General features: G+C 50.4%; 2 protein-coding genes and 1 pseudogene across 5 annotated transcripts; 1 reads left to right on the top strand and 2 right to left on the bottom strand.

Moving 5' to 3' along the window:
* Positions 1–6,973, bottom strand: TRNP1 (TMF1 regulated nuclear protein 1). Of its 4 annotated transcripts, XM_055389069.2 has the most exons (3): positions 6,011–6,973; positions 5,321–5,459; positions 816–5,212 (listed from the first exon to the last, which is right to left on the bottom strand). In XM_055389069.2, exon 1 carries the CDS (start codon positions 6,852–6,854, stop codon positions 6,171–6,173), a length of 684 nt encoding a protein of 227 aa, XP_055245044.1. In that variant the 5' UTR covers positions 6,855–6,973; the 3' UTR covers positions 816–5,212; positions 5,321–5,459; positions 6,011–6,170. The 4 variants fall into 4 exon arrangements, with proteins under 4 accessions (XP_055245031.1, XP_055245034.1, XP_055245044.1 ...); XM_055389056.2 differs by lacking the exons at positions 816–5,212; positions 5,321–5,459 and adding an exon at positions 1–809 and having other exon boundaries at positions 6,029–6,973; XM_055389059.2 differs by lacking the exons at positions 816–5,212; positions 5,321–5,459 and adding an exon at positions 1–809.
* Positions 6,974–14,321: 7,348 nt separating this feature from the next.
* Positions 14,322–14,986, top strand: LOC101153278 (oligosaccharyltransferase complex subunit OSTC). Its single transcript, XM_055389050.2, is given in 2 exon segments — positions 14,322–14,416; positions 14,418–14,986. Coding segments are annotated over 2 exon segments (447 nt in total). The 5' UTR covers positions 14,322–14,324; the 3' UTR covers positions 14,773–14,986.
* A 4,679-nt stretch (positions 14,987–19,665) lies between these two features.
* Positions 19,666–20,588, bottom strand: LOC101152928 (large ribosomal subunit protein uL11-like; annotated as a pseudogene).
* Between the last annotated feature and the right edge of the window lie 4,649 nt (positions 20,589–25,237).

Below are 25,237 nucleotides of genomic sequence, written 5' to 3' on the forward strand. Positions count from 1 at the left end.
TTTGCCTTACATTATGGAAATTTATTCTTCCTGAATGTATAAGGCAGGAGACTAATTCAATATACATTCACTATGCAGAATTCTACAAGTTCTGGACTATGTGTAAATGTGCCCCCCTTCCCTCCATTATCAGGATGTTTAAATGTGTTTCCTTTTTTTCATTTAAAACTTCACTTAGATGTTTTACATTGCCATCACCTCTTCCTGAGAAAAAGGTGTGTCCCCCACCCCAACCCCTAGGAGCCAGCAGACTATCTTTCTGAGGGGCCACAGGCACACTCCCACGTGGAGAACAAGGGCAGTGGATGAAGGGAACGGGGATTTTTCAAACTAATGTTTTCCCTCAAACAGGCCTCCCGGCGCCGTTAGACTTGAAGCAATGACATCTACTAAAATGGGGACCCCAGCTGGGGGTTAAGAATGTTGTTTAAGAATGATGACGATATCTTTAAAAGACATTCTTGGCTGGGGATGGGGTAGGGGGAAAGCGAAAAAAATAAATTATTTTGACTTTCCCATTGGCAATGCTTGCTACGCTTAATCTGATTGCATCTCAGGGACCTGTAGCAACATCTCCAATTGTACAGTGTAAGCCAAAGTCAAATGTGGGGTATATGAAGAAATTCAGAGCATCAGCCAGTTCCCCAGAACCAGCCCCTCGCCACTGTGAAGTGAAAGGCTCCTGTGAGGAGGGCGCTGGGATTGTGTAAGGTCAATTCTCAACGTCTTCCTGAAGGCAGTGCCCAGGGAGAAAGCCGAATCCAGAGGTCCAGATCCATAGAGTGGAGGTTCTGAGAAGTTGGAAGGAGCTGGAAAGAATAATTCCAAGAGCTTTAATGGCCTCTTTCCCACAGCCACCCAGCCCCACCCAAGCCCTTCAACTTGAAATCTGCCTGAAGGGGGCGGGGGCATTGTGGAGAGAAGATGCAGGAGGCAATAGTATGGAATGGGACTCCTGGGGAAGCAGAGGTTCCCTTGGGCCTTTGTCCTTGGCTGGGATCCCCTAGCCTGAGCAGTTAGAATGGAATGTTCCTGGGATGAAAAGCCTGCCCCTCCTCCACTTCTCCCCTTATGGAGTTTCCCAGGGCCCATTCCAGGGATTCCTGATATGGTGATGCTCTAGAGAAGCAGAGGCCCACGCTGCCTGGGGGTTCTGTCCTGGCGGCCTCTCCAGGGCTGGGCAAATTGGTTCCATCATTTACGGATCTCTACTATGTGCCAAGTACTTAGTATGACTTCTCATTTAATACTCAAGTTTTCTTTTTCTTTTTGAGACGAAGTTTTGCTCTTGTTGCCCAGGCTGGAGTACACTGGCGCGATTTCGGCTCACCGCAACCTCCGCCTCCCTGGTTCAAGCGATTCTCCTGTCTCAGCCTTCCGAGTAGCTGGGATTACAGGGGCATGCCACCACGCCCGGCCAATTTTTGTATGTTTAGTAGAGATGGGATTTCACCCTGTTAGCCAGCCCAGATCTACAGGGAGAGGAGGCAGCCCTCCAAGGAAAGCCCTTGGGAGGCTTGAGCCCTGAGCATCCTTGGCCCACCCTCCTCAGAAGCCAGGTTGCTGACTCAGCCTGACTCACCCCCAGGGCCCAGCCAGGTTGGGGTGTGCCCAGACTCTGGGAGGGGCACCTTCTGCCACCCCTCCAGCATCTCATGTCCCTTCCAATACCCAAGGACCAAGGGTCACTATACACAGCCTTGAATGTGGGAGCCCAGATATCCCCCTAAACGGACCTCTCTTTAGCCTGATAAATGAATCACCATATAGCCTAATGTTTAAGAGATCCCTCACTTATAGCTCCTATGTCTTTGGGCAAGTCACCCGCCCTCCCTCTCTGTTTCTTCACCTGTGGAAATGGGAATAATAACCCTTACTTTGCAGAGTGGTTGGGAGGACAGGAACAGATTAATGGGTGTAAAGTGCTCAGGGGCCTGGCATAGAGGAGGTGGTTAAGATATTATTCCAGAACCAAGAGTTCCCTTCCCCCATCGCCCCTGGCCAGGGTGCAGTCAAGGACCAATGGGGGAAGAAGTAGGTTGGGGATCTCCAAGCTTTCCCAAATACCTCCTCCTGCACTGCTCTCATGACAGCAGGCCTCTCCTTCAGCTCTGAGAAGCCTAAGCACCCGAGTTGTTCTTGAAGAACCCACCAACAGGGGAGCGGCTGCAGGCTTGGACCACCTTGGCCATGTTCTGTGGCTCCAGCCTAATCTAAGAGGCAACACTGGCCACCACTGGCAGTGGGACCCTGGGTTCTGATCAATTAGTGTAACAAATCTGTGAATACAAAATGACTCTGGTCTTTTATCCTGATAGTGACCCCAACAAGGGCTACCTGTCTTTTCTGGAAGTCTTTGCTAATGGGTCTTCTCCCTGGGGTTCCAGGCTTAGCCCAACCAAAGGAGCTTCCTTTGCTCCCCCCACCCTTTTTTTTTTCAGTAGAGGCGGGGTTTCACCATGTTAGTCAGGATGGTCTCGATCTCCTGACCTCGTGATCCGCCCGCCTCGGCCTCCCAGTGTTGGGAGTACAGGTGTGAGCCACCGCACCCGGCCTTGCTCCCCTTTCAAAGAGGGTTCCCGCCCCTAGGGAGCCGGTGATGGGCACAGCTCTGGCCTCTAGTCCCACTCCACCCAGGAAGCTATCCCCAGAACTACACTCCCACTCTAGGGCTGCGCCGACCGCGACTACCCTGCTCGTTCTCCCAGGCCCCTGCAGCTCAAGATCTAGGAAGCCCCGGGGACTACCGGGCAAAGGGATGATTGGGGGCAGGAACAATAAAGGACTGAACCTCCTCCAGGCCACACCCCTTCGTCTCGAGAAAGCAGCCCCACACTGCCCTCTGGTGGCAACGTTCACATGGTTATCCAGTTGACGGGCAGGTCCCAGATTAGAACCTTGAACTGATCTCCCAGCCCCAAGCACCAGCCTGAAGAAAGGCTCCTGTTCCCCCCTCATTTCCCTTTGCTGAGATATAAATTCATTGGTGGCCGTCAGTGTCCTCAATGCACAGGTCCCCCAAGATCCCTGTACTCAGTCCTGTCCCCAGAGCTGGGGGCCACCAAGAAAGTGTTCTGAAAGTCATGTGGGGAAAAGGGGTGGGTCAGCCTTCTGTCCGAGGCTACAAACTGCTCAGCCCCCAAGGGATCCCCCGGGATGGTGACAGCCGAAAAGCCTGCCTGGAAAAGAGCCAGGAGACATAAGCCCTTAAAAGTAGAGACCCTCCTCTGATTTGGCTCTGCTTTCTGAGCCCCTATCAATATTTGCTAATTAAGAAGAAAATGGAGGCAGATGGGTGAGCTTTTTTTTTTTTTTTTTTTTTTTTTTTGAGACACAGTCTTGCTCTGTTGCCCAGGCTGGAGTGCGGTGCAACCTCCACCTCCCGGGTTCAAGCAATTCTTTCTCAGCCTCCTGAGTAGCTGGGATTACAGGCACCTGCCACCACGCCCAGCTAATTTTTGTTATTTTTAGTAGAGATGGGGTTTCACTATGTTGGCCAGCCTGGTCTTGAACTCCTGACTTCAAGTGATTGGCCCTCGTGGGCCTCCCAAAGTGCTGGGATTACAGGCATGAGCCACCGCACCCGGCCTGAATAAAGCCAGATGGGTGAGCTTCTAGAGGGGGCCCTGGAGGGTCAGGCAGGTGTGGGAGGTGCCTTTTGTTAGTTGGCTATGTGGTAATGGACATAGCACTAACTAGGAGCTGGGGTTCAAGTCTACATGTGTGTGCCCTGGCCAGGAAGCTTGATGAGGAGCAGTGGGACATCTGGAAGTGGAGGGAGGGGGCAGAGCTGCCTGTGACACCAGGACCAATCTCCATTTACTACCCTCTACTTCACACATACACACTAGCCAGTGTCGTCTCTAATTCTCTACTCACCCACCCCACCCCCAATTCGGGACAAGCTGATTACAAATAAATCCTGGAGAAAGCCAAAACTGTGATGGCACCGAGCACTTTACACCATTAGCTAAAAGCTTCTCCGGACCAAGTGCCCCCTCCCATGCAACCCAGAAAACAAACGGTCCTGGCTGCAGCCCAGCACCAAGGCCTGAGCTGAGCTCTTTCCAAGATGTCCTGTCCTCTCTAAGCCTCTACACCCCAAATGACCCAAGTGGCTTTGGAAGGTGTTTCCTGTCTGGAAAGACCAGAGGATGGCATTGCCCCCTTCATTATTTCCCTGGGGTTCCCTAACTTTGTCAGAGGCTCTGAGACCCCCTCCTGAACCTCCCTTCCCCAGCTAAGAAAGGGTTCAGGAAAGCCTTGCTGTTAGCCGAGAAACCAGCCAAAAAGTTTGGTATCCAGGGAGAAGGGCTGATGAGGGAGGATCTCATAAGGGCCCCAAGCCTCAGCCTATCAGAGCAGTGCACCTGACCCTCCCAGATTCCTGTGGAAGGAAGCATCCTCCCCACTTCACCCCATTCCCAAGCCCTGACTCAAGGAGGGACTGAGGAAAGAGGCCCAGAGAGGGGGCAGAGTTGTTCTAAGTCACAGAGCAGACAGGATCCAGAGGACAACTCTCCCTAGCCCCTGCCCAGGGTACTGTGGGAGGTGCACACACAGGCCAGGGACCTTGATTCTTCCCTCACTGGCATGTGACCTTGAGAAATCCCCTCTCCACTCTGCAAAAGTAGGACTTTAAATTAGCTCATGGCTCTATCAGCAAAAGCAGTGCCTGTTTCCAGGTGTGAGTTAAAATAATACATTATCAGCCAGGTGCAGTGGCTCACGCCTGTAATCCCAACACTTTGGGAGGCCGAAGCGGGCAGATCACTGGAGGTCGGGAGTTCGAGAACAGCCTGACCAACATGGAGAAACCCGGTCTCTACCAAAAATACGAAATGAGATGGGCGTAGTGGCACATGCCTGTAATCCCAGCTACTTGGGAGGCTGAGGCAGGAGAATCGCTTGAATCCGGGAGGCGGAGGTTGCAGTGAGCCAAGATCGCACCACTGCACTCCAGCCTGGGCAACAAGAGCGAAACACTGTCTCAAAACAAACAACAACAACAAAAAAAATTATCTTTCCATGATTTAGTGAGGAAGAAGAAGGACCTCTGCCCTGGGTTAACGTCACCACAGCCCCTCTGGGAGGTTAAGAGATCCACTTCGCAGACTGATAAGTGAGAGTGAAATTAACTCAGCTGGTGAGCAGCAATGCAGTAGCCAGGTCATTCACAGTGGGGACAGAGGAATGGGAGACTGAAGGGCATCTGGACAGGAAGAGAAGCAGATCTCACCTCAGATCTGGCTCTTTAAGGCCCCCCTTTCTGGAAGCTGATGCCACACCTGCCCCCTTGGGGCCTGTTAAAGGGTATCACCTGGTTCCAACCTGGCCGAGCCATCTTAGTAACAGGTTGGGAGTTAAGCCTCTAGGTTCTGCTATGTAAGGATCCCTGGGTGAGCAGGTGCCAGACATCCTGTCCTGGTTATGTGAGTCAGGCTGTAATTTTTGCGAACCTGCATGACGGCATAAGAAAAGCTGTCTCCTAGAAGAAGAAGGGCCTAAGTATGAAGAGAACAAATCCTAAATCTCTCTGGGATTCCGTCTCCCCAAAGGTGAAACAGGCCTAGAGGGGGAATTCAGTGGTACAGCCCTGTGCCAGCCTCCACCCCATCCTGGGGCCTCATTATTCTGTCCTCCCGAAGGCACGGAGCTGGGCGGCACCAGGAAGCAGCATCCTCAAGGGCAAGACTGCTCACAGCTCCGAGGGGCCCGGGAAAGGCCACGCAAGTGGGGGTGAGGATGGGGGGTGCTGCATCCGTGCGGCAGGTTCCAAGTGGTAAAAGTTTGCCGCCAACCCGTTCCTGGGATCTGAGCCCCCTCAAGAGTCCAACTCTTATAATGGAGACTTGATGCTACCACCTCTCACTCTCCAGATGGTCGGGAGAGGCGGCAACAGAAAGTGGCAGCTTTACTAGGGACCCAGCAGACGCCAGAAGCTCCAGGGAAGGGAGTTCCCGGGCCCTGGACCAGCCCCCCACACGCCATGACCGACCCTCGAACGCACCAGCCGCTAAGACCGCACCTCAGCCTCCTCTACTGGGCCCCTGGCCCCCCACTGTCTCTTCCTGCGGATCCGTAGTCCTTCCAGCCGGCGTCCGCGATCAGTCGGTCGGTCGGCACCTCGGCGAAGCTTGTCGGGGTGGCCAGGGGTCCGGGCGTGGAGGTCAGCGCTGCGGGGAGGCGGGGCCGCGGGGCGGGCTGCGGCGGAAGGGCGAGTCGGGCTCGGGGCCGTGGCCGCGCCGCAGTCGCCCGGCACCCCAGGGCACGCAGCCGCCCAGGCCCAGCGCCGAGGCCAGCAGCGCGGGGGGTCGGCCGCGGCGGCCGCGGCGCGGGCCCTTCTTGAGGCGCGACCCGTGAGCCGCCAGGTAGAGCTCGGCCTGCGCCACGCCGCCGCTCAGGCGGCTCAGGCTCTCCGCGCGGTGCGCCAGGCGCAGCTCGGCCGCCAAGAAAACGCGGTGCAGCTGCAGCACGCGGCTCTCCAGCTCCGACACCAGGCGCCGGCGGCCCTCCACCTCCAGCAGCCGCCGCCGTGCTTCGGCCAGCTCCAGCGCGCGGCCCCCCGCCCCCGCCGCCGCGCCAGAGCCCCCTCCGGGGCCGGCGAGCCCCGCGATCCCGCTAGCGTCCTGGCGCCAGCGCTGCAGCTCCTGGCCCTCGGCCGCGCCTGCCGAAGCCCCGGCTGCGTCCGGCAGCGGCGGGGACTGACCCGGGGTCCGGGTAGGGGTCAAGGTCGGAGTTGGGGGCGGGGGCTGAGAGGACGGCATGGGATCCCGGGGCGGCGGCGGCGACCCCGGCTCTGCCGTCCCCTCCTGGGCCCCCGGGCCGCAGGCGCTGATGCGGCAGCCCGGCATCCCCCGCCCCCCCCGGCGGTCTGCGGCTGTAGGTGCGCAGGGAGGATGAGCACAGAGCACCTGAACAGCTAGACACGGCCACAGCCCCCACCCCAGAACCGCGCCCGCCGTCCGCGCATCTTATAGAACACCGGGCGGAGCGACGGGCGGCACAGCCAATCAGAGACAGGCACGCCCTGAATCCGCCCCCCGCCCCCCCCCCCCGCTCTGCACATTCAGGGCATTCCCCAAACCCTTCAGGTCCTGACCTTCGCCGGATTCTGCCACGCTAGGGCATCCGGTCCCCTTTTGCCTCTCCCCAAATTTTGGGTGCAAAGGGAGCCTCATCTTCCCTGGTTTGGCCCCTCAGAGTCATAAGCTCTGGTAGCTGGTGTTTAGAAAATCACGGAATCCGGTCTCCATCCGGGGGAGGGTCTTGCCTAAGGCCTCTGTGCGAAGAGAGCCTGGGCTAGAACGCAGGAGGCTTGACTCCTTGTGCCGTGCTCCTCCCACACCTCATGCTGCCCTTGGCCGAATCAGTTCTGCCCGGTCTCTCCTGGGCCATAGGGCTCTCAAGGACCCCCTTTCCCACCTCACTAGGGCAGTGGAAGGGTTAACGCAGAGGGGCGACTGCCGTCCGGGTGGGACGGGGATCTAGCTGGACTGATTCCACGATAGGTAGAGCCCTTTATTCGCAGAACAAATACCTCAGCGCTGCCGCTGAGCCTGCAAACCTTGGTGGCATCACAGAGGAGCCCCGGACCCCACGGTGTGCAAAGTTCTTTCCCTGCCCCGGCTCGTGTTTACTCCTCCCAGCCGGTGTTCCTACACATTTTAAAGAGGGGGAAACTGGCCGGGCGCGGTGGCTCACGCCTGTAATCCCAGCACTTTGGGAGGTCAAGGCGGGCGGATCACCTGAGGCCAGGAGTTCAAGACCAGCCTGAGCAACATGGCGAAACCCCATCTTTACTAAAAATACAAAAAAATTAGCCGGTCGTCGTGGTAGGCGCCTGTAATCCCAACTACTCGGTAGGCTGAGGAGGAGAATCGCTTGAACCCGCGAGGCGGAGGCTACAGTGAGCCAAGATCGCGCCATTGCACTCCAGCCTGGGCGACAGAGCAAGACTCCGTCTCAAAAAAAAGCCGGGGGCGGGAAGGGGGAAGGGGGGTGTGCGGGGGCGGGGAACTGACTGGCGGGGCGCGGTGGCTCATGCCTGTAATCCCAGCACTTTGCGAGGCCGAGGTGGGTGGATCACCTAAGGTCAGTTCTAGACCAGCCTGGCCAACATGGTGAAACCCCTGTCTCTACTGAAAATACAAAAAAATTAGCCAGGTGTGGTGGCGCACCTCTGTAGTTCCAGCTACTCAGCAGGCTGAGGGAGGAGAATCGCTTGAATTTGGGAGGCAGAGGTTGCAGTGAGCAGAGATTGTGCCACTGTACTCCAGCCTGGGCGACAGAGCAAGACTCAGTCTCAAAAAATAAAAATAAAAAATAAAGAAGGGGAAACTGAGACCCTGAAGGGCAGTAGTGCTTTGCCCAATGTCTTATTGACGACTGGTGGCTAAATCCAGATTTTTGAATCTGGACAGAAATGCACGAGCTCAGCCATTCATGCCCTCTGGGGGCTCAGATACCTGGGTCTAGTCCTCTTGGTGGAGGGACGTTCTTTATGTGGGACTTTATCTGACACTTCTCATCTGGCCCTGACAAAATGATAGAATGGAACCCTGCCCACTTTTCCCCCAAGAGAAATGACCCTGCCATACCAAACACTGGCTCAGACACCATGGGCCTGCCTCAGTTTCCATCTACTTGAAGGTGGCATCAGACATGGGAGGTCTCTGTGGTGGGTGGGGGCAAGGGCCAGGGGTCCAGAAACCAGCTCTGAACCCGATTGGGAAGGACTGCAGCAGACCCTGGGCTCAGGAGGACCTGCGGAAGGTATGGCCAGTGTGACTGCTGAAGCCTGAAGAGGAGGCAGATGGCATGCTTGCATGATGTGCAGGATGATGATAGAGCCTCATCCTCCCCCCATGAACACATGTTCTCTAAGTACTTTCAAGTATCTTAGACTGAGTGAGACTGAGTGATGGGGACTCGTGGGCGAGACAGTTGGGCTCCAAAGAGGCAGCTCAGAAGCGGCTGGGAGAGGAAGGCGGGTGGGTGAGAGGCGCCAGGCTCAGTGAAGAGGAAGGGTGGAGGGGTTGGGGGAGGGAGGAGATCAGAAGCAGGGTGCCCAGTGACCAGGAGTGGTGGAGACTCAGTGAGGGGAAGGGGAGGGCTTGGGAGGATGACTAAGTCAGAGGGGAAGAAGAGCTGTTCAGTGACTGTGCTGGGGCTCAGTAGGGGGAAGGGGCTGAGTGTGTGCAAAGGTGCTGGCGGAGGCTCGCCATGGGAGAAGGGAGGTTCAGTGAGGGGCATGGGAACTCAGAGAGTTGGAGGGGCTCAGTGAAGATGAGGGAGGCTCAGGAGCTACCAGGTTGCCCCCAGCAAGGAGGCTTGTCCTGCTGAACGATGGTGTCCCTTTGAACAGTCTTTTTCGTGTCATGCAATCATAGGTCTTTCTCAGGGCAGAAGCCCCTCATTGCCATGGTGGTGGGGAGATGGACAGGTGTTTTGCCTTCATGAGGCAGATCACTGCTCCCAGCTCCTCAAGGACTGATTCAGGGGAAGAAGACTAGGACTTATCCCCACCCCCAACCACTGGCCAGATCCAGAGAACCAGTCAGACCCGGGTTGAAAACCAACACACACTGCCCATCTGGGTGACCTTGGGCAAGTAATTTATCTGAGTGGGAGAAGATGCACAGTATATATTTATTGAAGGAATGAATGTTCTCTGTCTTGTGATATCATCCCTAAGAAAGGGAGATCGATAGCCTTCTCTTCCTGATGAGAAACCAAAGTCCAGAGAAGTGAAGAGGCTTGCCCAAGTTCACACAGCAGGTAAATGGCCAAGCAAGAATTCAAACACAGATATGACCCACTCCGTGGTCACTCCTTACCTCCCTGTTCTCTGACAATGCTCCCTGTTGCTATCCTCTGTGGTATTTCCTATGAGTCATATATATGTATTTGTTTATTGTTTAATTATTAATAGTCTCTCCCCCTTGACTGGTTTTGCTTATCACTAGAATCCCCTGAAGTCAAGCAGAGTGCCTGGCCCCATAAGGCACTCAATAAACATTTGTCTGAATTGAAAAATTTAGGCCGTGCACAGTGGCTCACGCCTGTAATCCCAGCACTTTGGGAGGCTGAGGCAGATGGATCACCTGAGATCAGGAATTCAAGACCAGCCTGGCCAATGTGGTGAAACCCCATCTCTACTAAAAATACAAAAATATGGCCAGGCACGGTGGCTCACACTTGTAATCCCAGCACTTTGGGAGGCCGAGGTGCGTGGATGATGAGGCCAAGAGATCAAGACCATCCTGGCCAACATGATGAAACCCCACCTCTACTAAAAATACAAAAAATTAGCTGGGCGTGGTGGGGCAAACCTGTAGTCCTGACTTCTCAGGAGGCTGAGGCAGGAGAATCGCTTGAACCTGGGAGGCGGAGGTTGTAGTGAGCTGAGATCATGGCACTGCACTCCAGCCTGGCGACAGAGCGAGACTCCATCTCAATAAATAAATAAATAAATACAAATACAAATACAAAAATTAGCCGGGCGTGGTGGTGCACATCTGTAATCCCAGCTACTCAGGAGGCTGAGGCAGGAGAATTGCTTGAACCTGGGAGGCAGAGGTTGCAGTGAGCTGAGATTGCGCTATTGCACTCCAGCCTGGGCAACAGGAGCAAGACACCGTGTCAAAAAAAAAAGAAAGAGAGAGAGAGAGAGAAAGGAAAAGAAAAGAAAAGAAAAGAAAAGAAAAGAAAAATAACATAGCCGGGCACAGTGGCTCACACCTCTAATCCTAGCACTTTGGGAGGCCGAGCCAGGCTGATCACCTGAGGTCAGGAATTCGAGACCAGCCTGAACAACATGGCGAAACCCCATCTCTACTAAAAATAGAAAAATTAACCGGGTGTAGTGGTGCATGCCCATAATTCCAGCTACTCGGGAGGCTGAAGCAGAATCACTTGAACCCAGGAGGCGGAGATTGCAGTGAACCAAGATCACACCACTGCACTCCAGTTTGGGCAACAGAGCAAGACTCCATTAAAAAAGAAAAGAAGAGAAGAGAGGAGAGGAGAGGAGAGGAGAGGAGACAAGAAAATAAAAAAGAAAAGAAAAGAAAGAAAGAGAAAAATAACACAAGGGTAGGCCGGGTGCGGTGGCTCACTTCTGTATTCCCAGCACTTTGGGAGGCAGAGGCGGGTGGATCACGAGGTCAGGAGTTCAAGACCAGCCTGGCCAAGATGGTGAAACATCTCTACTAAAAATACAAAAAAGTTACCCGGGCATGGTGGCGGGTGCCTGTAATCCCAGCTACTTGGAAGGCTGAGACAGAGAATTGCTTGCACCCAGGAGGGAGAGGTTGCAATGAGCTGAGATTGTGCCACTGCACTCCAGTCTGGGCAACAGAGAGAGACTCCGTCTCAAAAAAAAGAAAGAAAGAAAAGAAAAATAACACAAGGGTAGAGCTTGCTGAGAATGGAGAGTTCCCTTCTCCATTCATTCATTTATTCTTTTTTATTTTATTTATTTATTTATTTATTTATTTTTTCTGAGACGGAGTCTTGCTCTTGTTGCCCAGGCTGGAGGGCAGTGGTGCAATCTCAGCTCATTACAACGTCCACCTCCCAGATTCAAGCGATTCTCCTGCCTCAGCCTCCCGCATAGCTGGGATTACAGGCATGAGCCACCACGCCCGGCTAATTTTGTATTTTTAGTACAGACAGGGTTTCTCCAGGTTGATCAGGCTGGTCTCGAACTCCCAACCTCCAGCGATCCGCCCGCCTCTGCCTCCCAAAGTGCTGGGATTACAGGCGTCAGCCACTGTGCCCAGCTTCTTGTCAGCTTTCTTAACTGGCCTGAGCACCACACTCTCGGAGTGGATAGGAGCCACAGTCTACCACCTATTAGTGCACATCCAGCCCAGCAAACACAACATCTGGAATGAAGAAATCCATCCATAACTGTAATGATTATTGTGTTTTTCTGATCTTTATAAAAGTTATAGAGTACATTCCTTTTGTAGAAAATCTGGAAGACAGATAAAATACTAAAATACTGAAAAAGAATAGGCTGTCAGGCAAGGTGGCTTATGCCTGTAATCCCATCACTTTGGGAGACTGAGGCAGGAGGATCACTTGAGCAACTAGGAGTTCAAGACCAGCCTGGGCAATATGGTGAGACCTCATCTCTATGAAAAATAAAAATAAATTACCTGGGCATGGTGGTGCATACCTGTAGTCCCAGCTATTCAGGAGGTTGAGGTGGGAGGATCGCTTGAGCCCAGGAAGTCGAGGCTGCAGTGACCTGTCTCTTGCCACTGCACTCCAGCCTGGGTGACAGAGCAAGACCTCATCTCAAAAAATAAAAATAAAAATAATAGGCCAAGCACAGTGGCTCATGCCTATAATCCTGTACTTTGGGAGGCCAAGATGGGAGGATTGCTTCAGTCCAGGAGTTTGAGACCAGCCTGGGCAACATAGCAAGACTCTCTGTCTCTATGAAAAATTTAAAAAGTTAGCCAGATTTGGTGGTGCACGCCTGTAGCTACATGGGAGGCTGAGGCAGGAGGACCCCTTGAGCCCAGGAGTTTGAGGCTGCAGTGAGCAGCCTCTGCACCACTGCACTCTGGCCTGGGAGACACAGAAAGACCCTCTCTCCCTCTCTTTTTTTTTTTTTTTTGAGATGGAGTCTCACTGTCACCCAGGCTGGAGTGCAATGGTGCGATCTCAACTCACTGCAACCTCCGCCTCCCAGGTTCAAGCAATTCTCCTGCCTCAGCCTCCTGAGCAGCTGGGATTACAGGCGCCCGCCACCACACCTGGCTAATTTTTGTATTCTTAGTATTCACCCAGCCGATCCTGTATCTTAAAAAAAAGAAAAAAAAAAAGAAAACAAGAAGAAGAAGAAAAGAAAAAGCCTGGGCGTGGTGGCTCATGCCTGTAATCCCAGCACTTTGGGAGGCCGAGGCAGGTGGATCACTTGAGGTCAGGAGGTCAAAACCAGCCTGACCAACATGGTGAAACACCATCTGTACTAAAAATACAAAATTAGCCAGGTGTGGTAGCGCACGCCTGTAATCTCAACTACTTGGGAGGCTAAGGCAGGAGAATTTCTTGAACCCAGGAGGCAGAGGTTGCAGTGAGCTGAAATCACATCATTGCACTCCAGCCTGGGCAACAAGAGCGAAACTCCATCTCAAAAAAATTTAAAAAAGAAAGAATAGAGGAAAGGAGCCTGAAATCAGAAAGACTTATGTTTGAATCGAAGTTCAGTCCTTTTCTAGCTATGCAACCCTGAGAGAGGCACCTTTGTTCTCTGAACTTCAGGGTTTTCATCTGAGAAGTGGAACAGCTAATATCTATGGCATAGACAAGGACATTGACTCATGCAAGGATATGTCCAAGAACTCACATATCTATGGTCATATCTGGTCGTATCTATCTGACTCAAAACCTGTGGCCTGAGTTTGAGACCCTGAAAGAGAAGAGGCAGCTGAGATGGGACCAGGTTCCAGAGTCTGGTCCAGTATGTATCTATTGCCTCCAGGACAGCAGCCAGAAGAGACAGCCTTGTGGAGGGGACAGTGACTGTGGCTGTGGCCCCAAGCAGGATCCCCAATCCCCTCCATTAGCTGAGAGTGGGGTGGGGAAGGGGTCAAGGCCTGAGGAGTATATGTCCATCCCAGCCTAGAATATTTGAGTCCTCTGCTAAGAGATCCAACCTCTCCCTTTCAGCCTCTCCCTGGCAACCTGGCCTGGCACCCTCTAGGAAGTGATCTCAGTTTAATAATTTAGCAGATGCAGACAAAGATAGCAGCTCCGAAAATAACCCAGTCAGGCCCCAGCCTCCACCTTCCCTTTCCTTAACAGACTCCCCTGCCCTCCCCGCAAGGTCTCTGGTTGCCCTACACACCTGTCAGTGTTCCTGCCTGCCAGTGAACACCTGATTCAATGCTTCCTCATTCTTCTCCTCCTCCTTGCTCCTTTCTCTCCCTTGTTATATCAAGAGCTTTTATATGGGTCAGGCATGGTGGCTCACGCCTGTAATCCCAGCACTTTGGGAGGGCGAGGCAGGTGGATCACCTGAGATCAGGAGTTCAAGATCAGCCTGATCAATGTGGTGAAACCCCATCTCTACTAAAAATACAAAAATTAGCCGGGCATGGTGGTGCATGCCTGTAGTCCCAGCTACTTGGGAAGCTGAGGCAGGAGAATCTCTTGAACCTGGGAGGCGGAGATTGCGGTGAGCTGAGATTGCACCACTGCACTCCAGCCTGGATGACAGAGTGAAACTCCATCTCCAAAATAATAATAAATAAATAAATAAATAAATAAATAAAATAAAGAGCTTTTGCCTTTATGCAACCAACATGGAGATTTTGTACCATGTCCTGTTCTTAGTGCTTGAATGTCCTAACCTGAAGCTGAAGAAGCCACCCTGGCTGCACATGCCGTCGGCCATGATTGTATGCTCTGGTGGTGGTGTCTTACTTCCTCATTACTGGAGGAATCATTTATGATGTTATTGTTGAACCTCCAAGTGTTGGCTCTATGACTGATGAACATGGGCATCAGAGGCCAGTAGCTTTCTTTGCCTGTAGAGTAAATGGACAATATATTATGGAAGGACTTGCATCCAGCTTCCTGTTTACAATGGGAGGTTTAGGTTTCATAATCCTGGACCAATTGAATGCACCAAATACCCCAAAACTCAATAGATTTCTTCTTCTATTCATTGGATTCGTCTGTGTTCTATTGAGTATTTTCACGGCTAGAGTATTCATGAGAATGAAACTGCCGAGCTATCTGATGGGTTAGAGTGCCTTTGAGAAGAAATCAGTGGATACTGGATTTTTTCTTGTCAATGAAGTTTTAAAGGCTGTACCAATCCTCTTATATGAAATGTGGAAAAGAATGAAGAGCAGCAGTAAAAGAAACATCTAGTGAAAAAACTGGAAGCATATTGAAGCTTGGATTAGAATTTCTTCTTGGTATTAAAGAGACAAGTTTATCACAGTATTTTTTTTTCCTGCTGACCTATTGCTGTACCAACGATGTTGAGTGGCATTTTCTTCTTAGTTTTTCATTTCTTAAAGAAAATATACTCTATATCTGAACTATAATATCAAGTAAAGTGATTATTTTTTACAACCCCCTTACCATTTTTTAGAGATGACATTTCTGATTTTCAGAAATTAACATAAAATCAAGAAGCAAGATTACATAAACTGAGAACTCTGGACAGCTGATCAGCTTTATCTATGGTGCTTCACTTTAACTAGAGTGTGTGATGGTAGATTATTTCAGAATTGTATGTAAGACTGTTTCCTGAACAATAAGATGTATGAAAGGAGCAGAAATAAATACTTTTTCTAATTAAAAACAAAAAAGCTGGGTGCAAGGGTGCACACCTGTAATCCCAGCTACTCGAGAGGCTGAGGCAGGAGAATCACTTGAACCCGGGAGGTGGAGGTTGCAGTGAGCCGAGATCGCACCACTGCACTCCAGCCTGGGCGACAGAGTGAGACTCTGTCTCAAACAAACAGACAAACAAAAAGCTTTTATATCAATTAGGGCTTAGAGAAATCTTTCCACTGGGCGCGGTGGCTCACACCTGTAATACCAGCACTTTGGGAGGCCGAGGCGGGCAGATCACAAGGTCAGGAGTTCGAGACCAGCCTGACCAACACGATGAAACCCTATCTCTACTAAAAATACAAAAATTAGCTGGGCATGGTGGCACACGCCTAGAGTCCCAGCTACTCGGGAGGCTGAGGCAGGAGAAACGCTTGAACCCGGAAGGCAGAGGTTGTTGTGAGCTGAGATCAAGACTGTGCCACTGCACTCCAGCCTGGGTGACAGAGCAAGACTCCATCTCAAAAAGAAAAGAAAAGAATAAAGAAATCTTTCCTAGAAGCCAGAAGACTTGGGCTTAATTCACTGTGTGGACCTGAGCACTCTCCTTCACCTCTCTGACTCTGTTCCTGCATTTGTAAAATGAGGCATCTGGAAGCGGGGCGCGGTGGCTCGTGCTTGTAATCTCAGCACTTTGGGAGGCTGTGGCAGGAAAATCACTTAAGCCCAGGAATTTGAGGCCAGCGTGGGTAACATAGGGAGACCCCGTCTCTACAAAAACATTTAAGAATTAGCTAGGCATGGTTGCACATGGCTGTAGCCCCAGCTACTCAGGAGGCTGAGGTGGGAGGATCGCTTGAGCTCAGGAGGTCGAGGCTGCAGTGAGCCGAGATTGTGCCACTGCTCTCCAGCCTGGGCAACACAGTAAGACCCTGTTTCGAAAAAATTTTTTTTGAAATGAGGCCTTTGGATTCCTAAATAAGACATGAACAAAATGTTGGTGTGGGTGCCAATTACTTGGATAGGGGACTGGATGTCTTCCTCAGGAAGGCACAACTGCCGTGTCAATGTCATCTCAGTCAACAGCACTATAATCCATCTATGCTGCTGCTCTATACAGGGAGCCCAGATTTCTCTGTGTTTGATTTCTCTTGTGAAGAAAGCTTTGCCCTAGTTATTATTCCTAGAATAAAAGGCTATGACTTGTGTTCACAGTGGCGGTAGCAGGTTCCACGTGCTTTTGATGCTTCATCACATTTTTGGTGTTACTTTTTTTTTTTTTTGCAGTTTTCGTGGTTTTATTTAAACATGAATCAGGCATGCATGCACGTGAGCTGTCTATTCATTTTCTTTGCTGTGCAGCCTGGAATTAGGGTTGGAGACTCTGGGGGCTAGTTATGCTGCTCTTTCCACTCAGGTTTTGTGGTTCTTGGAGGAAACATTGCGAGCAGTCTCAGCACAGTAAGATTTGCTGCACATCAGCAGCACTTCCAGCTCCTTGACATTGTGGACCAGGAGCTTCCAGAACCCACAGTGCAGCATGTGCCTGGTTTTCTTGTTCTGCCTATGCCCAATGCTGGGCATCAAGATTTGGCCCTTGAATCTTCTCTGTACCCTACTGCCAATAACGCTAGGTTTCTGTCAGTTACACTTAATTTTCACTTAACAGTCTGCTCCATCCATCAGACTGTTCACGATGCCACATGAACTTCTTGGTCCTCTTTTTGATGATCTTGGGCTTCCTGAGGGGTGTGAGGGTGACCATGCTGCTGAGAAGATGGCTCCCACTTCTGTAGACAGCCCCGAGGAAGAGAAACTTATCACGTTTCTGATAAGTAGAAATTATACCTTCTCTCCCTTGAAGCATTACTCAAATCACCCCTCCTTTTTTTTTTTTTTTTTCTTTTTTCTTTGAGACAAAGTCTCACTCTGTCGCCAGGCTGGAGTGCAGTGGTGCGACCTCGGCTCACTGCAACCTCCACCTCCCCGGTTCAAGTGATTCTCTGCCTCAGCCTCCCGAGTAGCTAGGATAACAGGTGCCTGCCACCACGCCTGGCTAATTTTTGTATTTTTTTTTTTAAGTAGAGACGGGGTTTCACCCTGTTGGCCAGGCTGGTCTCGAACTCCGGACCTCAAGTGATCCACCCGCTTTGGCCTCCCAAAGTAATTACAGGCGTGAGCCACCGCACCCAGCCAAATCACCCCACCTTTAGGGACTCAGTTTTCACACCTCTAAAATAGCCATACCTTGAAGGGCAAGTAGGGGCAATGTCAGTTCCATAAGGGCTGAGGTCACATTTGTTTTCATGCATTCATTCAATGTCATTAAGCACCTACTATGCACCAGCCACTGTGCAAGGTGCTAGAGGCACAGCAGTAAATACAAGAGGTGCAATGCAATCCCTGTTTCCACAAAGCTTACATATCAGAAATCAAAATAGTTAAATCCCAAGAAATGTACCATGAGGGAATAATAAAATACCTTCTAATATTTATGGCTGGGCACAGTGACTCACACCTATAGTCCTAACTACTTGGGAGTCTGAGGCAGGATTGCTTGAGCCCAGGAGTTTGAGGCTGCGGTGAGCTATGATTGCACCACTGTACTCCAACCTGGGTGACAGAGTGAGACCCTATCTCTAAATAAATAAATAAATATTTTAAAAATATTTAAGGCCAGGCATGGTTGGCTCACGCCTATAATCTTAGCACTTTGGGAAGCTGAGGCAGGAGGATCGCTTGAAGCCAAGAGTTCAAGTTGCAACAAAGCAAGACCCCATGTCTACAAAAATAAAAATAAAAACATTAGCCAGGCATGGTGGTGTGTTCCTGTAGCCCCAGCTACTCAGGTGGCTGAGATGGGAGGATCGCTTGAGCCCAGGATTTTGAGGCTGCGGTGAGCTATGATTGCACCACTCCACTCCAGCCTGGATGACAGAGACCCTGTCTCTAAAAAAATTTTTTTACAGGCATGAGCCATGATGCCTGGCCTAAAATTTATTTTTCATTTTTTATTTTTTATTTTTATTTATTTATTTATTTTATTTTTTTTTTTTTTTTTGAGACGGAGTCTCGCTCTGTCGCCCAGGCTGGAGTGCAGTGGCGCAATCTCAGCTCACTGCAAGCTCCGCCTCCCGGGTTCACGTCATTCTCCTGCCTCAGCCTCCCGAGTAGCTGGGACTACAGGCGCCCGCCACCACGCCCAGCTAATTTTTTGTATTTTTTGTAGAGACGGGGTTTCACCGTGGTCTCGATCTCCTGACCTCGTGATCCACCCGCCTCGGCCTCCCAAAGTGCTGGAATTACAGGTGTGAGCCACCACGCCTGGCCCAAAATTTGTTTTTTAATTAAAATATTTACTTAGTGCTTCCTCTATGCCAGGTACTGATCCTATAGGATACTATATTTTGCAGATGAGGAAACTGAAGGACAGAGAGGCGAATAGCTAAGGTCACATAGTCAAGGAGCAGTGGAAATAGGATTCAACACCCCGGTAGTGTGCCTCCAGAGTTCTTCCCTAGAAATCATGATCAAGGAATAAGCTAGTGACATGATAGAAAAGGGAGTCAGGGAGGTATTAAGTGTTCTCCTTTAGTGACATTTAAGCTGAGACCTGAAAGATGAGCAGGAACCAGGCACGTGGAATTGGGGAGTGAGATCTCCCAGCAGAAGAAATAGGAAGTGCAAAGGCCCTGAGGCAGAAAAATCAGTGTGTGCAGTGCCTGGTGAGCCAGCAGGAAGGTGAGAAGGACTAAGGTAGAGACACAGCTTGGGCCTGAAGGCCAGGGTGAGGATTTCAGATTTTACTCTAATTGCAGGGGAAGCCTTTAAATGGTTTAAGTTGGGGATCAACATGATCTGATTTGTTTTTAAAAGATCATGCTGTTTGCTGTGTAAAATGAATGGACTAAAAGGGAGCAAGAAGGGAATGAAGGAGACCAGTTAGCAGATTACTGCCATAATCCCAGCTGACAGGGAATGGTGCCAGGCATGCTGGCAAGGGCTGGGATGGGGGATGGGTTTGAGTTTTATTTGGAGGTGAACGAAAGGACTTATACATGGATTAGTGTGGGGATGAGAGAATGCCCTCTGGCTTTGTGGATGAAGCAGCAGGGTGGATTAGGGTACCCTTGTCTGAAATGGGGAAAACCAAGAAACAGCAGATCTGGCTGAGAAATCAAGGTCAAGAATTTTTGGGCCCAGGAGCAGTGGCTCACACCTGTAATCTCCATACTTTGGGAGGCCAAGGCAGGAGGATTGCTCGAGCCCAGGAATTCCAGACTAGCCTGGGCAACAAAGTGAGACCCTATCTCTACAAAAATAATTTTTTTTCACCAGTTGTCAAATGATCCTTTATTAAAATATTTTCCTTTGTGCTTTGTAACTAGCTGGGCATTCCACAGCACCACTGTTGATGTCATCTATGATGTCATGAGGGTGGCGGCCATCAACATTACAGCCCACAGACTGGGCAGTCCCTGAGATCTCTTTAATGGTTCCAGGGAACTCTCTGGCTAAGGATTGGTGCTGCAGGGCGGGCGTGGTGGCTCACGCCTGTAATCCCAGCACTTTGGGAGGCCGAGGCGGGTGGATCACGAGTTCAGGAGATCAAGACCATCCTGGCTAACACGGTGAAACCCCATCTCTACTAAAAATATAAAAAATTAGCTGGGCGTGGTGGCGGGTGCCTGTAGTCCCAGCTACTTGGGAGGCTGAGGCAGGAAAATGGCGTGAACCCAGGAGGCAGAGCTTGCAGTGAACGGGAGATCGTGCCACTGCAATCCAGCCTGGGCGACAGAGCGAGACTCCGTCTCAAAAAAACAAAAAAACAAAAAAAAAGATTGGTGCTGCATCTGTCAAGCAATGTTGAAGATTTCATCAAACGTGATATTCCCACTATGTTTAATGTTTTTCTGTTTCTTTCTGTCTCTTGGTGGTTCCTTGAGGGCTTTGATGATCAGGGCAGAGGCAGAAGGCACCACCTCAATCTGGGCCTGTCTGTTCTGACTGGTCAGTTTCACTGTAATCCTCAGGCCCTTCCAGTCATCCGTTGCCTTGGCAATGTCATCACCAACCTTTTTGGGAGACAGACCCAGGGGGCCGATCTTGGGGGCCAGCGCAGAGGTGGCACCGACTTCACTCCTGGTGCACCTCAGGTATATGACTTTGATCTCGTTGGGGTCAAACTTCCGTGGCACTGGGGAGGCGGCTGGTGTCGGATGAACCCGGATTTGGGACGACCAAAGAAAGTTGCACCTTGGCCTCCTCTGAGCCGAAAGGAGAATTTTTTTTTTTTTTGAGACGAAGTCTCACTTTGCTGCCCAGGCTGGGATGCAGTGGCGAAATCTTGGCTCCCTGCAATCTCTGCCTCCTGGGTTCAAGTGATTCCGCCTCAGCCTCCTGAGCACCTGGGATTATAGGTGCATGCTGCCATGCCCGGCTAATTTTTGTATTTTTGTAGAGACGGGGTTTCACCATGTTGGCCAGGCTGGTCTAGAACTCTGGATCTCAAGTAATCTGCCTGCCTTGGCCTCCCAAAGTGCTGGGATTACAGGCGTGAGCCACTGTGCCCGGCCTCTACAAATTTTTTTTTTTTTTTTTTTTTTTTGAGATGGAGAATGGCGTGATCTCAGCTCACTGCAACTTTGCCTCCCCAGTTCAAGTGATTATCCTGCCTCAGCCTCCCAAGTATCTGGGATTACAGGCGCGTGCCACCACGCCAGGCTAATTTTTTGTATTTTTAGTAGAAACAGGGTTTCACCATGTTAGCCAGGCTGGTCTCGAACTCTTGACCTCAGGTGATCCACTGCCTCGGCCTCCCAAAGTGCTGGGGTTACAGGCATGAATCACCGTGCCTGGCCAAAAGAAATTTTTTTTTCTTTTAATTAGCTGGGTGTGGTGGCATGCTCCTGTAGCCCCAGCTATTAGGGAGGCTGAGGGAGGAGGATTGCTTGAGCCTGGGAGGTTGGGACTGCAGTGGGCTATGATGGTGCCACTGCATTTTAGCAGGGTGACAGAGCAAGAACCCCTTCTCCAAAAATAATAATAATAATAATAATAATAATAATAATAATAATAATAATAAAAGAAGTTGAAAGGAAAAGGAAAGCATGAGAGCCTGGCTCTCCAGCAAGTTCATTCGTGCCACAAGCCTTTATTAAGCACTTACTGTGTGCAGACACTGCTCCAAGTGCTGGGGATGTAGCAGTGATCAAGACAGGCAAGAACCCTTCCCTCTGAGCACTCTCAAGCCAGGGCAAGAGAGGAAGGCCATAGAGTCTACACAAATAAGGTCATATGCGCTATGAAGGAAGTGAACAGTGAAGTGTAGGGAATAACCAAGGAAACCTACAGTAGAAAGGGAAGTCGAGGATGATGGAGTAGGCAGCTGTGGCTTTTGCCTTCCAAGCATCCATTTGTCCTACTTTTGGTAACAGTGACTTTATATTTTGTGGGGAACCATCTCTCCTACATGCTCAGTGCATGTTTATTGGGTTTTTTTTGTTGTTGTTGTTGTTTTGTTTTTTTTGAGACAGAGTTTTGCTCTTGTTGCCCAGGCTGGAGTGCTCAATCTCGGCTCACCTCAACCTCCACCTCCTAGGTTCAAGTGATTCTCCTGCCTCAGCCTCCCGAGTAGCTGGGATTACAGGCATGTACCACCACACCCGACTAATTTTGTATTTTTAGTAGAGACAGGGTTTCTCCATGTTGGTCAGGCTGGTCTCGAACTCCTGACCTCAGGTGATCTGCCTGCCTCGGCCTCCCAAAGTGCTGGGATTACAGGCATGAGCCACCGCACCCAGCCTCAGTGCATGTTTTTTGTCTTTAGGAATGGGCCCATCTTTAGGAATGGGCTTGTGACCCTGGCCTGGCCAGTGAAACTCAATACTGGGACGTTTGCTGAAACTGTTGAGAAAGAGAAACTCTTTATTTGAGAATTTTTTTTTTTTTTTTTTTTGAGATGAAGTTCAAGCAACTCCCTGCCTCATCCTCCTGAATAGCTAGGATGACAGGCGCCCGCCACCATGCCCGGATAACTTTTATATTTTTAGTAGAGACGGGGTTTCACCATCTTGGCCAGGCTGGTCTTGAGCTCCTGACCTCATGATCCACCCACCTCGGCCTCCCAAAGTGCTGGGATTACAGGCGTGAGCCACCACACCCGGCCACTTGAGAATTTTTGACCAAATAGATTATAAACATGGAGATGCAGGCAGCCATCTTGCCATCACAAGAAAAGTGCCTGACCGAGGACGCGCCTGCCTGGCAGGAGAGCACAGAAACAAAGAGAAACCAGATGAGTGGTAAAATCACCTGAGCACCTGATGCCAGGAGTACCTGAAGGTAGTTCTACCCTTGGACTTTTTAGTTAAGTGAGCCAATAAATTCTGAAGGATGCAAGGGAGCCAGTCCAGGGAGTGCCATGAAGGAGCAACCCAGAGGGAAGGAACAGAAAGTGCAAAGACTTTGCAGAAGAGAATTTGGCTCATTTGTGGAATGCAGTCAGCACCTAAAGCAGGAACACAACACTCTGTGCTGACAGAATGAGAAGGGATAGAGCCACAGGAAGAGAGTTCCATTTCCAGCAAAATGGAAGAAGAGGGGTGCAGAGAAACCCTTCCTCATATATAGCACTTAAAAATATATAGATATGTTCCAAAATTATCTTTTATAAGGCATTGATGATGTCCTGAAGTCCTGTCCTGGGCAGCCCTATGCAAACCTATCCTCAAAGTCTGAAGAAGCTAAGAGGCTGAAGATAAAGGCTGAGCCGGGCATGGTGGCACAGCACTTTGGGAGGCTGAGGTGGGTGGAACACCTGAGGTCAGGAGTTTGAGACCAGCTTGGCCAACATAGTGAAACCCCATCTCTACTAAAAATACAAAAAATTAGCCGGGCGTGGTGGTGGGCACCTGTAATCCCAGCTACTAGGGAGACTGAGGCAGGAGAATGGCTTGAACCTGGGAGGCGGAGGTTGCAGTGAGCCAAGATTGCGCCATTGCACTCCAGCCTGGGCAACAAGAGCAAAAATCCGTCTCAAAAAAAAAAAAAAAGAAAGAAAAGGAAAGAAAGAAAGAGAGAGAAAGAAAGAAAGAAAGAGGCTGACAGATCCAGTTTTTCAGAAAGAAACATGTAATAGGGACTTACAAACAGAAGCTATTCCTGTTTCTCGGGGGACAGTGATGGTGGATCCCTGTGTCATTACCCCTGACCCAGGGCTTATCTACCACAGGGAAAGAGTAGACATGATTCTGAAGAGATGTATAGGACAACAGAAGTATGAAAACATCAAGGTTGTTTTAAGGTTGACTTAAGGGCAGGATTTATGGTAAGTACCTGTGCTTACACAAAGAACTGGACATCTTAGAGGCCTTCCTGGAACTAGGGTTAATCAGAAGTCAACATGTCAGATTAGCATCCAAGGTGGAGTTGCTTTGGCCTCCACAATGGACTGACTATGCAGTAAGAGAAGAAAATTAACAGAAATAATAAGAAAGGGCCACTCCTCTTCAGTAAATGAGCCTTATAGCTGGCATTTGTCCCAAGGGCACCTGTTGAACCCTGAGGCCTAGATCAGTCAAAAATTTTTTTTACTTCAGCTCATGATTTGGCATTTTACAACAGGACCCAATATATAGACAAAAGTTTCACAAGCCATACTCACCCCAATTATGTGTGGGGCACACTGATATTTCCTTGCCAATCTATTCTATGCCATTCTATTTTCTTTTTGAAATGGAGTCTCACTCTGTTGTCCAGGCTGGAGTGCAGTGGCGCCATCTTGGCTCACTGCAACCTCCACCTCCCGGGTTCCAGGGATTCTCCTGCCTCAGTCTCCCAAGTAGCTGGGACTACAGGCGCATGCCATCATGCCCGGCTAATTTTTGTATTTTTAGTAGAGATGGGGTTTCACCATGTTGGCCAGGCTGATCTTGAACTCCTGACCTCAGGTGATCAGCCCACCTTGGCCTCCCAAAGTGCTGGCATTACAGGTGTGAGTTACCGTGCCTGGCTTCTATTTTCTTTCTTTCTTTCTTTCTTTTTTTTTTTTTTTTTTTTTTTTTTAATGCACCTGGCTGGGCACAGTGGCTCACGCCTATAATCCCAGCACTTTGGGAGGCTGAGGCAGGCGGATCACCTGAGGTCGGGAGTTCGAGACCAGCCTGACCAACATGGAGAAACCACGTCTCCACTAAAAATACAAAATTAGCCGGGTGTGGTGGCACATGTCTGTAATCCCAGCTACTTGGGAGGCTGAGGCAGGAGAATCGCTTGAACCCGGGAGGTGGAGGTTGCGATGAGCCAAGAGATCGTGCCATTGCACTCCAGCTGGGCAACAAGAGCAAAACTCCATCTAAAAAAAAAAAAATACAGGTTGAGTTCCATTGAATGATGCAGTACCAGGAGTTGTATTCTATTTGGGGAGGGGAAGCCAAGTTGCAATCACCATTGCAATCAGAAAGCATTCAGAAGAAAGGGGCCATTTGGGGCTCCAGCATTGTGTTGGATTTCTTTTCTAGGGAGTGCAATTTTAGACATGTTGAGTTTGAAATGCCTTTTAGATATTCAAGCAGAGATTTCAAGTGGGCAGTTGAAATTGTTTCTGGAGCTCAAGGGAGGGGATGGGGCTGTAGATATGAATTTGGAATGATCACATAGCTGGCACTGAACTGGATGAGATGACCGTGAGATGACAGGAGAGGACCAAGGGCTGAGCCTTGGGCTGATATTAAGTGGCCAGTGAGAACAAATAGCCACAACCTTTGCCCTTTTCTCTCTACTTTTCTCCATCTTGCTGTCAGAAACTCAGATTTGGTGAATGCCATCAAGAACCTTAGGAACAAGCAGGGGCCTGGCCCTCGGGATGACAGAACAGTGAGCTGCTGGCCTCGGATTAGATTCCAGCTGAATCCAATTCCTAACTGAT

This window comes from Gorilla gorilla, chromosome 1 (genome assembly GCF_029281585.2).
Source record: "Gorilla gorilla gorilla isolate KB3781 chromosome 1, NHGRI_mGorGor1-v2.1_pri, whole genome shotgun sequence".
Classification (NCBI taxonomy): Eukaryota; Metazoa; Chordata; class Mammalia; order Primates; family Hominidae; genus Gorilla; species Gorilla gorilla.